The sequence below is a fragment of the Pelodiscus sinensis genome, chromosome 1 (assembly GCF_049634645.1).
Source record: "Pelodiscus sinensis isolate JC-2024 chromosome 1, ASM4963464v1, whole genome shotgun sequence".
Classification (NCBI taxonomy): Eukaryota; Metazoa; Chordata; order Testudines; family Trionychidae; genus Pelodiscus; species Pelodiscus sinensis.
This window is the reverse complement of record NC_134711.1, coordinates 298,622,351-298,639,913: the sequence shown is the minus strand read 5'-3', so window position 1 is coordinate 298,639,913 and position 17,563 is coordinate 298,622,351. Positions and strand designations below refer to the sequence as shown.

At 43.6% G+C, this 17,563-nt stretch overlaps 1 protein-coding gene across 2 annotated transcripts in view; it reads right to left on the bottom strand.

Annotated features, from left to right (window-relative positions):
• Positions 1-1,170: 1,170 nt before the first annotated feature.
• The window catches only part of KATNAL1 (katanin catalytic subunit A1 like 1), a 47,072-nt gene continuing 30,679 nt past the window's right edge, over positions 1,171-17,563 (bottom strand). For both annotated transcript variants that reach the window (XM_075919206.1, XM_075919207.1), the window contains exons 7-11: positions 15,663-15,821; positions 12,333-12,459; positions 8,849-8,983; positions 4,877-5,003; positions 1,171-3,192 (exon numbers count right to left, since the gene is read on the bottom strand). In XM_075919206.1, coding sequence (XP_075775321.1) covers positions 2,994-3,192; positions 4,877-5,003; positions 8,849-8,983; positions 12,333-12,459; positions 15,663-15,821 — 747 coding nt within the window. In that variant the 3' untranslated portion in view covers positions 1,171-2,993. The remainder of the gene's footprint in view (positions 3,193-4,876; positions 5,004-8,848; positions 8,984-12,332; positions 12,460-15,662; positions 15,822-17,563) is intronic.

Sequence of the window (17,563 nt, the reverse complement as noted above, 5' to 3'; positions counted from 1 at the left end):
GAGCTCAGTGATATAACATATTTGCCTTGCACGTGTGGATGGATTCAAAAGGTGTTTGAATCTTTAACAGTCCCCATCACAGTGAATTTTGTTTCACAGATGGCTCTGATGAGGTAGCTTTAGCACATTAAAGTGACTATTTGAGAGAGGAACCAAGGATAATGAAACCTATCCTAAGATCACCCTATCCTCCCAGCGCTCTCATTGGCAGGCGAGACACCGACTCCCACGATGCAAAAGAACATGTGCATATTTTGGGCTGAAGTGTAACATTCTAAGCCCAAAACACTGATCAGAGTTCAAAGAGGTGGAAGAGAAAAATCCATGACTATGATTCCCCCTGCTGTTTACTGAGACCACTAACCCAAGCCAAACATAGTAGCAAAGGAGACTTTTGTTACAAGAGGGACCCACAGAAGAGGGCAGCATGTTCTACCAGATTGGGTACCCAATTGGTGTCAGAAGTGCTTCTATTCCCAGCTCTACCACAGAGCTGCTGCACTGCCTTGGACAAGTCACTTCCTACCTCTAGTTTCCCAGTCTTCTGTCTGCCTAGGTTGTAAGCTCTTCTGGCAGGGGCTGACTCTTTCTGATTGTATGGTGCCTGGCACAATGGGGTACCAAGGCACTACTCTAGTAGTACTAATTAGAGAATCTCATTGGGTCCTTTAATTTCTGTGTTGTCTAGGTAGTAGTCACATGAAAGAATAAGAAAGATCAAAGAGACAACAGTAATTACAGGAGAGTGCAATGCCTGACAGCTTCACCACCCATGAAGGCACAAGGAGTAATTATGGAAGCTTGCCATTTTTTAAAAGCTTTACTTCTCCCCAGGAAATGCTCAAATATTCCGTAGGGGTGGCATTCATTCTTATGCAAAGGGCAATGAGCAGGGGAAAGAAGGCAAATAGAGCCTTCTCTCTCCACCATGCAAGGGATGACCACAATGAGAGTCCATGTGTTCCCTTAGCCCCATAGCCTCCCCCCACAGGGGTAAAGTGCAGCAGGACTTTGGTCTCTGGAATGAATGCAGCACCTTTGGAGGGTTCTGCAGCAGCTGTGCTCCCGTTGGACTGCCAAAGACCAAAAGCATCGTGCCGAAGTCTGTCCCAGGGGCCTAAGCCAGAAGAATGACAGCTGAGCTCAAACAGAAGTACAACACAACATGAATGAGAGTCATCATCAGAACATTTATTAGGTTTTTCCATTCAAATTAGAGCAGCCCTCAGTTTGAAAAGAGCAAACCGTACTATTCACAAGCTCTGCCTAAGGTGTTCTCAGTCTACGTCCGATATCAACAGATAATAAATCCATAGTAGAACTATGGCAAATGTAGCCCTTGTAACCAGTTATATGCTGTAGAATGGTTTAGAATAAATCCTAGACTTCTTTCCCCTCCTAACAAATGAATGGGTGAGGTACCAGAGCTGTGTTTGCACTAGCAATTCTACCCATGTCCAACAGGTACTATGAAGGGACTGGCTAGCTACAAGAAGCAATATTGGTAGAAAGATCTTTTCTAGATATGGTCAAAGTCAATACTAGCAAGAAGTTGCTTCCATGCCATAGCAGTTTGGTGATTATATGAAAAGGGGACTTGGTCTGATTTCTAAAAAACAGGTTGATAATTACAATCCCCTTTGTCACAATTGGCAACCTTATTGACAGAGAGGCTAAGGACAAGATGGCCATTGAAACTGAACTCTCTCTGTTGCTAGGAAGCTCTGGTACATCAGATACGAGAGCCACAAACAAACTCACGTGGAGAGAGACCAGCACACCACTTCCAGTGGGACAGCTGCTACACTCTGGGACAGAGAACTTCATACTTTGAAGCTGCAAATTCATCATTTTCAGCACTACATTGGCTTGGTGGGCAAGAGGGAGTGTAGAAGAGAGACGATCTGCTGAAATTAATCATTTTCCAAGTCAAAGACTTTTTACACATTTAAAAAAACAACATAAAATAGTTTCAACTGCAAAAACAATTCCACAGCATAAACAAATGTCACGTACCAAGTCTAGGAAAGAGTGTTTGTGACTGATAAAAAAACGAGAGCTCCATGTCCTGTGTCTGCTTTCTAGGAGCAGGAACAGCTTGGTATTAGAGTCTTGAATTGAGTCAAACACAATATCAGTGTTTAATAAATAATAATAAAAATATCTAGAAAACACAAACAAAATATCGGGGGATGAGTAATAGTGCAAGAGTAGAGGGTAAACTAAAAATCAGCCCAAAATCACAGCTTTGGATAAACTGGCACAAATGTATATTTAGACCAGGCCTAAGCTTGACCAAAAGAAATCAAGTGCCCTGATTTTTCTTTCACTTCCCCTAGTGTAAAGTCAGGAGTAACACAACAAAAGTCTGTGATGTTACAACAGTGTAAAATTGGTGAGCGTGAGGAAAATCAGGCTGAAAATTTCCAACAAAATCATGAACAATTTGAGTCTTGATGCAAACTGATCCCCGCTTATTGTAAACAAAGACAATTGTACCCATCTACTTTGCTCAGAACAATCTAATGAACAGAGAAGCAGCAGCAACCAACCAATAACTCCAGTGCCACATATAAGGGCACAAAAACTGATGCTTACTAGAAATGTAGTGATCTCTGCAAATAAGATATACAACAAGTCTTTGCTAGCTTCTTTCATCACTTTCCCAATGTCTGATTTACAGATCTGCACTATGTCAAACTAGTATGTTAAAATAAGGAACACTGACATTCAGTGGAAACATGCAGCTTATATTCAAAAGTGTATTTTTCGCTTGCTATGTATGCATGTTTACTATTCAATCAGAAAGCATCTTTTGTGGGTTACCATTTTTGTTCCTTTCAGGCATAACAAAACTTTAAAAGGGGGGGAGGGAAGAATTTGAAAAACAAATCAAACCTTTTATTCCACCTTTTAAAACATTTCTAAGTCATTTTACAGTTTACAACAGAAAAAGGATAAAAATCTATAGCAAAGAAGAGATGTCTCTGAGGTTAAGCAGATCCAAACTCCGCCATCCATTTTTCATACTTTTCTAGGTCTGCAGCTGAAACAGACTTGGAGATTTTCTTCAGCGCCAGCTCAAAGTCCCCCTTCGTAACAGGCATCTGAAGTTCCTCTTTAGAAAGTGCACGGATCTCTTCTGGGGTTAACCCGTTAATACGCCGTCTCATTGCCATCAAAGAGGCATCCCTGGAAATAAAAGGAAAATACATGGGAACTAAGTGTGTGGCTATGAATTTTGGTTATATTTTCAGGCTTCACTGGAAGGAACACTTAGGAAAGCATTAATTTCTAAAATGTGGAATGAATCTTTCTTTACTTCCATGTTCCAAGATCACTACATTCATTTGATGTAAAGAATGCATTGGTGCCCAAATCCAATTAGGCATATGGTAAATGTGAAGAGATAATTAAAATGATAAAACTGTAAACCTTTTACAATGATTCATGGAGATGTATCCTGTGTCTTCAATGCACTTAACTCATGAGAAAAAAAAAGGTGCTTAGCTCTCCCTTCTTTTTGAAACACTTGGGCCTTCTATTCCCATCTGTTGCAGCACCCATTGGCTTCAGCCTCCCTAGCAGTGTGCAGTCCCTGGTGGGGGAGCCAGTAGCAGTGTGACATGCAATTTAGCCCTGCTCCCAGTTTTGGCAGGGTTCCTTAGTCCGGAAAGTGCAGTGTGGCAGTCAAAAAACACTTATGAAATATGAATGCACAGAGCTGTGGCCACTGATGCCAGTAGCTCCTTATGCTCTACTCTCCTGGTAGACTCTTCCCTTGCCCCTTTATAACCTCTGCTCACCAATTGTGGCCATGTCTAGCAGGTACAATGAAGGAAAAGAGAGAACACAGGCCAGAGGGAGAACATTTAGCCTAAGTATTGCTACGTTCAACACAAAGATTTTAAAACTCTGGAGTAATTTCAACATAGGTGAATGGCCATTTAATCACAGAAATATGGGTGGCCATATCCTTGAGACATGTTCAGAAGTGTAAGTTCCTCTAGGCAGGAAGGAAATCCATACAGAATGGATTCCAAGTTTTCCAGTAGAACATTTTTCTATTAGAAAATGCTGATTCTTCTATAGTGAAACAATCTGCAGTAACAACACATTCTGCAGCTCCTAGGGAATCAGGAAGCCCTGGAAGTCTCAGATCCCAAGCTCCCAGGTTTGTGGCTCCTTGGCAGCCATGCTTTCATGGGCCCAGAGGTGCCCATCTCCCCGCCTGGCAGTGACAGTGCTCCTGTGAGAGCAGGAAGCTGCTGACATGTTTCAAAAGGATCAAAGAAAGATGTTGTTTTGACTCTTTCAAAACCAAATTTTGGAATTCCTGTTCTGCAGGAAATTTAATTGTTCCAAAGCAATATATTTTTTAAAAAATTGGAATTTCCTGTGGAATAGGGATTCTAGTTTCCAGCCAGCTCTATGTAGCACAAAGAACATCTGAGCACTGACTGGGTCTCTGGACACTACTGCAATAGAAAACATTATATAGGAATCAATACAATATCTTGTTTCTTTCTGCAGCACAAAATTCCAGCTCCTAAATCCACCAGGTTAAAAAAAAAACCAACAACCTGGCTTTATACTAGATTAAAACAGGAGTCAGTGAAAGCAGACAATGGTAACAAAACATTTGCTCAGGCTGTCTGTTCTCCCATGACCATAGCAGACACCATCACATCTGGTACACAGACTCTTGGTTTCTAAGAATCATATACTGGAGAGTGCTAGCAAATGTATTCAAGCCTTAAGCATAGTTGCTACTAGTCTGCTTTCGAATACTGTGTGTAGGGCCTGATGCTGCTCTCTTTTACTAAGTAACAACTACTGATTTTATATTTGTTTGCAAATAAAGTGAACAAGATACCTGCAAACATTAGTTATATCAGCACCCGAGTAGCCTTCGATCTTCTCAGCAATTTCTTCTAGGTGGATATCAGGATCCATCTCTACTTCCCGAAGATTAATCTTAAGCAGCTCTGCTCTGCCTTTTGCTACAACACAAGAATCACTTGTTTAACACTGAACATTACTTTTGTTCAAGTCACTATGACACAAATATACACAAAAAGACATCAACACAATCTAGTCTTTAAAGGGAAACTACAGCTGGAAAGTGTTACTCTGATGGGTTACACACAAACCTAGCATCATTAAAGGGGTAAGCAGCTGCTGCAAACCCAGACAGCCTTCCCAGGCCATAGCTGCAAAGAATGCATGGCTTAGAGAAGGAGCACAACAGGAATTAGCCGCTTAGTAAGGCAGCATACAGTGGAGGGAAACTGATGTACTTTGAGTTCCTGGGAAGGAGCACTGCAGGAGCCCCTGCTGCCTGCCACCTGCCTTTGGTGAAGTTGCCCCCTTCAAAGGGAAAAGATCTGAGATCAGTATTCCCCGTGAGCTGTTCACTTATGCAGCTACTCAGGAGAGATTTAAATGCCACCCAGCTGACTAGCAGAGTACCCACAGCTAGGTTTTTTTGTTTCTACTGGTGGAGCACATTCACACATGCCTTGTATTCCACAGATGGATGGGAAAAATCCACACATGGATGGACAAGATTAGAGGGAACTTTGCTGAGATTCTCTGAAGGTTTGAGGCTATCTTTGATTCCAGTGATTTTTTTTTTATACAGTAGAGCCTCGGAGTTATGAGCAGCTCGGGAATGGAAGTTTGTCATAACTCTGAACAAAGTGTTAGTTTCTTTTTAAAATGTACAGCTAAATATTGACTGAATGCAGCTTTGAAACTTCACTATGCAGAAGGAAAATGCTGCTGTCCCATTTAAAAAAAAAAAAAGATTGCATTTCACACAGCACTGTACAGTGTGTGCGGGTTTTGCTCCTTTCACTGCTGCTGCCTGACTGTGTACTTCTGGTTCCAAATGCATGGTTGAGTGGTCCAATCATAACTCTGGTATTCGTAACGCGGAGGTTCTACTGTACTTTATCTGTTGTAAAAAACAGTGACAAGTAAAAAGTGACCCAGAGAAGCAGAAATATAGCACATTGGGGTGCAGGTAGTAGCTACTACCTACTGAGCTCTGGATTGGAAGCCAGTATAGAGGGCAGTCCCAGCTTGTCCTATCATCCCTTAGGCTAGAGGTATCACAGCCAGAAGTCTAACCATGATGCACAATCTAGATGAGAGAAGGCTCTAAAAATAAAAGGGTCAAGTCCCTGGCCCAGGAGCCCTTTACTTTACTTAGATGGCTGCTCCATTGCTGGACTCTTCATATACCTCACAAGGGGTGGACGGAACATGACCCGCAGCAGGAGGGATGAGTCACAGAAGGAGCATGCCACCAAACAGTAGAGCAGCTCTCAACAGCGGGTGCCAGGAAAGACAAGAACCTGGCATGCCCCACCCGCACACTAGGCAGTATGTACTGTGAGTGATCCCCTTCATATCTATTTTTGGCAGAGCATATAGTTGAAAAATATACTGTATAAACACTTCATAAACCCAGAACCAGTTCAAGAAGTACACAGACTAAATGTTTACACTTCACGTGATTGAAGCCACTTAGCCATTTGCCTCATTCTTCCCAATGTGCCTGAGGCAAATAGATGCCACCTCTGGTCTCACCATATACCTTGTTGTACATCATATTCTCAATGTACACGGCTGACCACTGGGGAATATTTATTCTCACAAGACACAAAAGTGTGATCCTACAAACCTCTGATTCTACTCTTAACCCCCTAGGACACGCCTTTTTATTCAGAAGTTGGACTGAACATTATATACATAGTTTTATTAGAAAACCATAGACTTGATGACAGAAATATTTCCATTTACTTAGCTGTAGAGAGAGCATTTTGCAAAGCACTTAAGCAGATGCTAAACTTTTAATACATGCTTAAGTGCTTTGCTGAACTGGGGCCCAACAGAAAACAGAGAAATTATATTTAGAAATTAATTGCATTGGCCAATTTTCAAAACACAGGTGCAGTGTGCACGGCATGGTAACGGACTAAATAAGTACCCATTTACACAAACAATTTACCCTTTCTGCACACACAGCATGTGCAAATGCAAGTCCTACATTCATGATTTGGGAACCCACACTTGACCATTTGCCCCTTTGTGTTATTTTGAAGGGCTGGGGTGAAAAGCGAGAGGGGGTTTCTTTTCAGTTTTGTATCGCAAGGGAAAATTTACATTACATCAGCATCTTCATTTCTACAGTAACTAGTTCTGATGCCTTAAAAACAGAGGATGACCATTTTGAGGGGGGACGCACCGAGATGAGCAGATAAAATTGTAAGAACAAAACCCTTGTGTCCCTGCTGACTAACAGAGAACAGTGAAAAAATAAATATTTATGCTCCTATAGTATTTAAGTGCCTTACAAATTACTTATGTCCCAGAAAGGACATTTTCTTTAGAAGACATTTTCTTTAGAATGGTTATTTATTATTTCCAGAACACGGCAGGATGCATACATAGCACACATGCAAATTGTTTCTTAAAACCAGAATATTTTGCTAATTTTTCCCAAGGTCTTATGTCTTTTTACAAACACCACATTATACAATTCGCACTACACCAGATCCTATAGTTTATTTGTGTTGTTTAAACTTTTCCCAACTGAAATCCCTGTGATCTCAAACTACAAAGCATCAGTGTAAACAGATCATCTGGGCTACATCTACACTGCACTGTAGTTCGAAATAAGATACACAATTTGAGCTACACAAATTGCATATCTTATTTCAAAAGTTTATTTCAGCTTATTTACACAGCATCAAATTTCAAAATAACCGAAATGTCCCTTTCTCCTCATGGAATGAGGTTTACAGGGACATCAGAATAGCGAGCCTGAAATAAAAGGTCTGCTGTTAAGATACGGGATAGCTATTTTGGGATACTCCAGCATCCCAAAATAGCATTGCATTGTAGACATAGCTCTGGAGATACACAGATCTTAATTTCCTCATATGCAGAAAGAGATGATATAATGTATACTCACAACTAGTGGCAATCCACCCTGTGTAAGAAGCATGGGGCATATTAAGTTACATCACAAGCTAATCTTGTTCAACTGAAAACAAGCAAGTTGATAGAATTTTAGACTAGTTGGCGATAAAGTCAGTCATCCCGTTATGAGCTATTACTGTCCATGAGCTGCAAAGATAAGCTGTGTACCTTTAACATCATCCTTACACCTGTTAAACTCAATCACAATTGCTGTCACCATGAAGACACTTGTTATCTTGGATGCTCATGCAGCGATAAAAGGCATCCATGGTACCAAGAAGAAACAAAGCTATACACCCTTCAAGTGATATTAATTTCAAGATTCTTAGGGTATACGAGTGACAGCCAGGATTGACAATACAAGCCAAGCCAGCTTGAGCTGGAAAGCAATCAGATGGCTACAGTTTGGGTGACTTGAAGTCTATGCATAAAGGCTGGCAAGTGATGATTTACAATGTGCTAAGCCTGGAAGTGATAATTCATGGATCCATTTCTCTGCATTCATCTGTAAGGGCATAGGAATACATTTGCAATATTTCTTATAAAACGTCAAAGGCTGCTTTTGATGATCACTCAAGGACTGACTGCAACATTTAAAATAATTCCAGGCTCATAAAAACTAATTTGATTTCAAAACGTAAGAACCCATCAATGGGTCTGCAATGAAATACCACAGCTCATTGTTTCTGAGCTCCAAGCAATTTTTTTAAAGAAAGCAAACAGTCAAGTTATTAACCTCCAAAATGCAATATTTAGAACAGAAATATCCTTGGTCTTAACAATCCTAAGAGATACAGTGGAGAACAAGTTTGCTAGGAAAAACAAAATTAATGAAAAATGCTTGTAGCAGTCGTACCCGTTGGCAAAGGAATATAAATCCGTTTCTCTAATCTTCTGCGCAATGCTTCATCAATGTCCCAGGGAAAGTTTGTAGCAGCCAGCACCATAACCATTTTGGAAGGGTCATCGTTTTCCAACGCACCACCTACTCCTGCAAGTCCAATAGTGTATGAAAGAGTCGTTTTAATGATCTCAGCAAATACCATGTTTGTTAAGGAGCCTGACAAGCCTGGAGAAGGATACATGGGCACAGCACGGCAGCAGCAGTGCAAGCTTCTCTACACCTCTCTGCCAACATTCCCACAACCCTGCTTTGGAGTCAGCAATAGAGCCTCTGCAGGCTGGATCCAGCCCATCAAGTGCGCTGATCCGGCTCACAGCTGCCCTGCTGCTTCCCCTACCCCCAGGCCAATCGAGACTTGGGATGGGTCAGCATGTGAAGTCTCTTCCCACTGCCAGGAGTGCGCAGCACCAGAGGGAACATCCAGCTGTTCAAAACAGCTGGCAAGTCTCTCTAGGTCCTAGGGGCAGGAGGCAAAGACTTCACACACTCCCCCGCCCCCAGGCCAATCAGGGTCTGTGGGCGGAGGGGGGGGGAGCATGAAAAGTCCGCTGACCCCATCCCTTCAATCCAAGGCCCAGCCCAAGAGCCATTTCGAAATTTTTGAAGTGGCCTCCTTTAAAAATTATTGTCCACCCCTGTTCTAGAGAAAGGAGGGCAACTGGTTCCGCCTGACTCCAGTTCTCAGCCATGGACAGAATGCCGTCAAGATCGTTTTGTGACGTGTGGACACATGTCCACTGTGAACTGAAACGAACCTACCATCTCATTCCATACTGGCCACTCATGAGATGGTAAAACACTTTTGGTCCCCCTGCAACCCAAGCAGTTAAGATTACAAAAGACACTGATTCTCTCCGGGCAAGCTGTTGTTCCTGCATTTTCTATACTGCACCCACTCACAAATTAGCTACTGAGCCAAAAGGGCCTGTGCCTGAGGGCCCCGAACACCTGGCCACAGTGCACTGGAGGCAGGGAAAACTGCCCAATGGCTTGAGGTCAGGTTGATGATTGGTTTCAAGCAGAGTGCTCCAAGGATTGTTTCTAGGGCTAGTTTTGTTCAACAGCTTTATTAATGACTTGGATGAGGGGATGGATTGTACCCTCAGCAAGTTTGCAGATGGCACTAAACTAGGGGGAGAGATAGATATGCTGGAGGACAGCGATAGGGTCCAAAGTGACCTAGACAAATTGGAGGAGTGAGCCAAAAGAAATCTGATGAGGTTCAACAAGGACAAGTGCAGAGACAAAAGAATCCCAAGTACTGTTACAGGCTGGGGACAGACTGGCTAAGCAGAAGTTCTGCAGAAAAGGACCTGGATATTACAGTGATGAGAAGCTGGATATGAGTCAGCAGTGTGCCCTTGTAGCTAAGAAGCCTAATGGCATATTAGGGTGCATTAGGAGGAGCATTTCCAGCAGATCTAGAGAAATTATTATTCCCCTTTATTCGGCTCTGATGAGGCCACGTCTGGAATAGTGTGTCCAGTTCTGGGCCCCCCACTATAGAAAGGATGTGGACGCATTGGAGAGCGTCCAGCGGAGGCAACCAGAATGATTAGGGGGCTAGAGCACATGACTTATGAGGAGAGGCTGAGAGATTTGGGCTTATTTAGTTTGCAGAAGAGAAGAGTGAGGGGGATTTGATAGCAGCCTTAACTTCCTGAAGGGAAGTTCCAAAGAAATTTGAGAGAGGCTGTTCTCTGTAGTGAGAGATGGCAGAACAAGGAGCAATGGTCTCAAGTTACAGTAGGGGTGATTTAGGTTGGATATTAGGAAACACTATTTCACTGGGAGGGTAGTGAAGTACTGGAGTAGGTTACCTAGGGAGGTAGGGGAATCTCTATCCCTAGAGGTGTTTAAGTCTCAGCTTGACAAAGCCCTGGCTGGGATGATTTAGTTGGGGGTGGTCCTGCTTTGGGCACGGGGCAGGACTCGATGACCTCCTGAGGTCTCTTGCAGCCCTAGGATTCTATGACCCCTCACCCAGACAGCAGTGCTTGGAAGGCACACCCTGCCCCCACATACAAATCCAGCTCCTAGGCCTCAGAGCTGGGCAGGGAGGGTGGGGGAAGCATCTCTACCCTTGATGGCAGCAGCACCAGGCAGGTGGCACTCCAACAACTCCTGGGCAGACGCCATGGGACAGCAGGGGAAGGCCTATCCCAGGCAGAAGCCAAGGGATGGTGAGGAAGTTCTCCTGCCCCACTCTCCAGCAGAAGCACCAGGTGGGCAGTAGTAGCCGCAGGACACTGACCCTGGTCCCTCACAGAAGCACGTGGTGTGGAAGGGAGGAGCTGACCCCAGCACCAGGACTCCTGCTGCAGCCCTGGGACTGGAAGAACTCTCAATACCTGCCATAGCCTCAGGGCTGGGGAAACTCTCACTCCCCACTGCAGCCTGGGGCTCTGGTAGGGGGACAAAGTGTCTCCGATCTTGGGCTGCAGTAAAGAGTGGGGGTGGAATGAGAGGGACACTGGATGGAACAAGTGCAGGGCCTGCAGATGGAGTGGATGGAACCGGGCCAGAGCTGCAGGTAGAAGGGATTGGAAGGAGCCCTCCATTTGTTTAGATCCAAGACTATGAAACCTTAACCTGCCTCAAGTGCCTACACATTTGGAGGTGCCACATAGTGTTCCCTGTAAGCTGTGCGCTAATGTGGTCTCTCAGGAGAAATTCAAATGCTGCCCAGCTGCTTAGTAGAGCACCCACAGCTAAGTTTTGTGTTTCTTCTGGTGGTGCACATTCACACATGCCTCAGAGCACATACATTTATGCCACACATGAATGGAAAAAATCTGCACACGGATAAAAAAAGATTAGAGAAAACATTGGTGCAACCCTACAATGACTAACAGCAACAACAGGGAGGTGGGAGTCAACCCCTGTACCACAAATATTCCTTTGTTAATGGTGTTAAATGGTACATATACAGAAAACAGCGGTCCAATGATAAATCTTATTGTCAAAATGATACTAGTTGTCAATGCAAGACCTGGTCTAGTTAAATCCAAAAAGATCCTGAATGGGAGACTCTAAGAAGGCATTTGTTCACAGCTTTGCATTGCAAAACTATCCTAAGTACTGCACCACATACAAACATGTTTGTTAAACTGCATGAATGTTCATAACAAGCTCCTCCTAGAGCAGCCTCCATCTTTCAAATTAGTTTATTGAAAATGGCTTTTATAAGAACAAATTTTCTGCAGCAATGGCATGCTTATAAAGATATAAATTTTAAAAATTAGATAATCTGGACACTCTTCATTACCCAAAAGAGGGGCCCATTTTGAGCACTTTAGAGAAGTTTCCCCCCCACATAAAAAAGGGCTTTTTCTACCAGCTCTCCTCATTTCTGATTAATGAAGTGTCTACAAAGCACTTCACAAAGCCAGACAAGAAACAGAGCTCAACTTTGAGATATCAAAACACCAATTACCGTCCATCTGAACAAGCAGCTCCGATTTGACTCTGCGACTTGCTTCATGTTCATCAGAAGTGCCTCTGCGGCTGCAGATGGAATCTATTTCATCAATGAAGATTGTTGTTGGAGCATAAAATCTTGCCTTTATTGAAGTGAAAATACAATTACTTAGATTGCTGTAGCAAGCAAAAACCCCAACTAGGCTTCAGCCCCTATTATGTTAGAGGCTAAATAAATATATTGAAAGACACGTCCCAGTCTCAGAAAAACTCATCTAAGATCTTGACCTTGCAACCACTTCCACATGTGCCTAACTTTACTTACACACACATACATGAGCACCACTGACGTTAAAAGTACCTTTAACAGTGCCGAAAGTTAAGCACATGCAGAAGCCTTTAATGTGTTACTTGTTTTCTTGTATGCAGATAGTTCTAGCTATGTCAGTCTCAGGATATTAGAGAGACAGGGTGGATGAGGTGATCTCTTTTATTGGACTGACTTCCATTGGTGAGAGAGAAGCTTCTGAGCCACACACACTGCTCTTTGGGTCTGTGGGGAAGGTACTCTGAGTAGCACAGCTAAATACAAGGTGGAACAAATTGGTTAGCATAAGTAGTTAGCATATATTATATGGGACCATTCAAAGTAGAGTGCCATGTAACACCTCTGCAGACATAGAACAAAAAGGGGCTGAGGGTTAGTGGTCTATAGATTGTTGTAATAAACCATAAATCCCACTGTCTCTGTTCAGTCCATGATTTTCAGTGTCTAGCAAAGTCATCAATTTAAGCTCTGAGACAGAATTTACCTATAGTCGCACCCTACACACTGTTGTAATAATTTCTGTACAAAGTATGCCTTGTAAGGTATCATCTAAGACTCAATTTGCTCATCAATATTGTCCTGATAAAATGGCAATACACTATGTGAAGTTATAAGATTTCTCTGTATGATATTATTAACATGTTCCAAATGGAGACGGACAAACTGGTCTGTCTCAAACAGAAGAATTTGCTCTGCTTCATCTGCATTTAAGCAGTAAATAAAGTCATCAAGCAGGAAAGAAAACCAAAAAAGCTCCAACGGATAAGGAAGAGCAGCCAGGAAGATCCCTTTCTGTAGACTCTCAATCTCCTGGATCTCGTCTGGAATTGTTTTCCAAAGTGGAGATGACACTATAGAAAAGGGGGACAAATACCCCAAAGCACCCCCCTCATCCTGCCCAATTCCCATCAATTCTTTGCATGAGATAGGACAAAGGAAGCAGCCATTAAAAAGAATAAGAGATCCTGACCTAAGAAGTTTGGCCAATAATACTGCTGAGAGCCTGTGGTGAGAACACGTTTGCATTTAACATTGATAAGGCACTAATTGGGTTTTTATCTTTATTTTTCTTGTAACCACTTCTTACTTATGATTCGTTACTTGTAGTCACTTAAACATCTCTCTTTGTAGTAAATAACATTGTTTTACTGTTTTAACTAATCCATCATGTTTAAAGTAAAGTGTGTGAAGAACTATTTGAAATACCAAGTGGGTAAGTTATCATAAAAATAATAAGGGACTTATACTGTCCAGGAGAGGTCTGGGCAATGCAGGACATATTTGGAGGTGGGGGAAAGGCATCCAAAACTGGGAGTGAGCTGAGTCACCCTGCAGCACACGCACACACATACACACAGAGACATAGCTGATAGTGACTCGCGTGCTGGAGTAGCCTAGATGAGAGGCTACAGCAGCAAAGCAGAGTAAAGGGCACCCCAGATTAGTGGGCATGAGTGACACAGATACTCCTCAGTCCAGGCTGTATCCTGCGCACGTCACAAGCTCTCTGGCTCATCTTTGGAAAAAGTGTTGTGCAGGTTTCCTTTAAGGATGAGAACTGATAGTAGTTACTCTTTAGCTGGCCTTTGTTTTCTTAGGCCTTGATCCTGCAAATGAGGTGGGGGAACACTCAAAATACACTATCTCACAAATATTTCCAAAAGTTAGTTAGTTTGTCCTGAAAGATCGCCAAAATGGCAAGAGCTAGAAACACCAAATTTTGAACGGGTACTACTGATTTCCTAATTTAAATAACTGGATTGGTTATATCTCAAAATCAGTTCCCCCGGCTCCCCCAGAACCCCAATTGGGCCCCCAGAGTCCCAAATGGGCCACAAATTAGCTTTTAGTAGCGCCTGATCATAGGCATTTGCTGGACTCTTCTGTTAAGTGTGTCACAAACTACAACTATGAGATCCTTTCCCTATGATAGGAAAAAGTACATAAGTATTAGCTATGTTCATTTCTTAAAGTAATATGTAAGAGAAAAGTATTTCCAGTAAAATATGCTATGTTAATGTCATTGATGTAGTTCATTCATCACACCTGGGTTCTGCTAGTTTGTAATATACACATTCAACTCAGGATTTGACAGAGACTGTGAATGGCTAGCTAACTACAAAAGCAGCTTCTCCTCTCTTGGTGTTCACACCTCCAGATCAGCTACTAGAAGTGGGCCTCATCCTCCCTGATTGGATCCACCTCGTCATCTCTAGCCTGATTCTGGCCTGTATATTTATACCTGCCTCTGGAAATTTCCACTACATGCATCTGACGAAGTGGGTCTTTGCCCACGAAAGCTTATGCTCCAACATTTCGGTTAGTCTATAAGGTGCCACAGGACTCCTCGCCGCTAACATACATATTGTGCTTCTTGTGAAGGCAAAGGTTTGGAGTGGAAGGGAGATTCAGTTTCCACTCGATTTAAAAATCACAAGAGCTACGTCTATACTGCAGCCTTCTTCCGCAAAAGCTTATACAAATGAAGCGCAAAGTAGAATATTGCCATGTTTTATTTGCATAATTAATTAGCAGCCGTTTTTGTGCAAGAGGCTTTTGTGCAAAAAGGAGCTGCGTAGACAGCTCTTTTTTGCACAATACCCTCCTCTGTGCTTCATTTGCATAAGCTTTTGTGGAAGAAGGCTGCAGTATAGACATAGCCAAGGTGTTTTAATGGGCACCCTCTTGGAAGTGCAGAAGCAAATAAGGATGAAGAGAGGATAAATGGCATGCCTGCATGTACACAAGTTCAACCCAGAAACTGCACTAAGAACTTTTCAGCTGCAGTTCAGGATGTGGCCCTAGATTTTCATGAACCCGACATTTAGCTTGGAATAGAGAAAACTGATAAAACACATTTTGCTTCTAGAAACAAAGGTCATGTACTCCGCAGTCCTCAAAAATACATCAAAAATGGTCTAATGCAAAAACAGGCACACCCATCCACTGGAAAAGATAATGAACTCAATCATGCAACAACATGCTTTGAGGGGGCTAGATAAACCAGCAAGGTCTTACCATTTCAAACAACAGGCGTACTAGCTTTTCTGACTCGCCCCTGTATTTTGATGTCAGAGTGGAGGAAGAAACATTGAAGAATGTTGTTCCACATTCTGTAGCAACAGCTTTTGCTAGCATGGTTTTGCCAGTCCCAGGGGGGCCAACCATCAGAACACCCTAAAATTCAATACAGAATAATAAATACATGACAAGAGGAGATCCTGAATTCAGCCCTGATGCAAGCAAAAATACTAATCCACTATAATCACTAGGTCTAAATTTGACCCAAGGTCTGCATTTCAATTGTTCAAAAACATAACTCTGCCCTTATTCATGAGTCGGAATTTTGTTTCTAAACACTCATTTCACTAAAACCATCCCTTGTTTGTATGAGTTTTTTATGTCATTTATTCTTTACTAGAAGACTTATCCAGCATTGCTCGGGACCAGAGTGTGGGGACTAGGGGCAGGGTGGCTAGCTGTGCAGGCTAAGGATGTTAAATAGCGAGTAATTTACTAGTCAAGTAGTCAATGGAATTTCCATCAACTACTCAATTAATTGATAGCCCCACTGGGGCTCTTGTACATTTCGAAGGAGGAATGCGGAACTCTGTGTTCAGGCCAGGGCGGGAAGTCCCAGTGGGGACTTTTGTGCATTTCAAAGCAGAAGCGCCCTCATGAATTCTGGGGTCAGCGGGGAACTCAGAGTCCCCAGCTGACCCCGGGCTCCATGCTGTGCTGCCACTTTGAAATGCCACATGGAGCCCAGGTCAGGTGGCATTTCCCCAGAACCCGGGATCAGGTGGGGACTCCCCAATTGACCCCAAGGCTCTGCGCACTGCACTGGAACCCGGAATCAGCTGGGGGCTCCCCCGCTGACCCTGGGCTCCACACAAACGCCACCGCGGCATTTCAAAGGGACAGCGCCGCACAGCTGATCCCGGGAGCCCAGGGTCAGCTCTGTGTGGCACTGCCACTTTGAAGTACCCCCTCCCCACCCTTTGCTGCTTCTATTTGATAGAGGCAGCGGGGGGGGGGGGGGGGGGGGAGATCGACTAATCAACTCGACTATCCGATAATCATTTGCTTATCGGATAGTCAACTATTTGACTAGTCCTTAACATCCTTAGTGCAGGCCTCTCGCTGGCGCTCCCCAGGCCTACCCAGAGTGGAGAGGGGAACTGTGTGTGGTCTGGACAGCCCCAAAGCTGTATGGGGCAGCCTGGCAGTACCAGGGGACACAGGCTGGAGTTCCTGCAGCAGGGGCCAGGGCTGCACTGCTAGGCCGTAGCGGCAGAGCTCCCTCTCCCCCCCCTCCCGGCGTCTGGCACTGGGGCAGAGGACAGGGGGATAGGACCTTGGGGCAGTCAAGATAGTGAACCCCATCCCTAGGTGGTCACTCTCTTAGTGGCGAGGCTGCTCCCAGAAGCACTGCAGCCCTGGCCCCTGCTGCAGGAGGTACCACCCACGCTCCCCACTCCACCAGGCTGCCCGATAAAGCTGTGGAGCTGGCCAGCCTGCGCACAACTTCCTCTCCCCCGTCACAGGCAGACCCAGGGAGTGCCTTTCCATGTTATGGAAAACGATCGAATTCCAGGCATATCCCATTTTCCTGGTGCAACCAAACCCTGACCTTGCTTTAAGTTATGATAAGAGGAAGCTGCCTGCCAAATTTGATGGTCCTACCTCTTACAGTTTAGGAGGAGTTCTTCAACAAACAGACTTGCAGACAGCAACAATATCTAAAATATATATAGAAATAAGGTACTTACATAGCCCCATTACCACAGCATCTGAGCATCTCAAAAGCTACTTTATTTATCCTTACAGATCCCTATCAGGCAAGGAAGGACTATTATCCTAACTGTACAGAGAAAAAATTGAGGCACAGAGAAGCTAAGTGACTTACCCAAGATCAC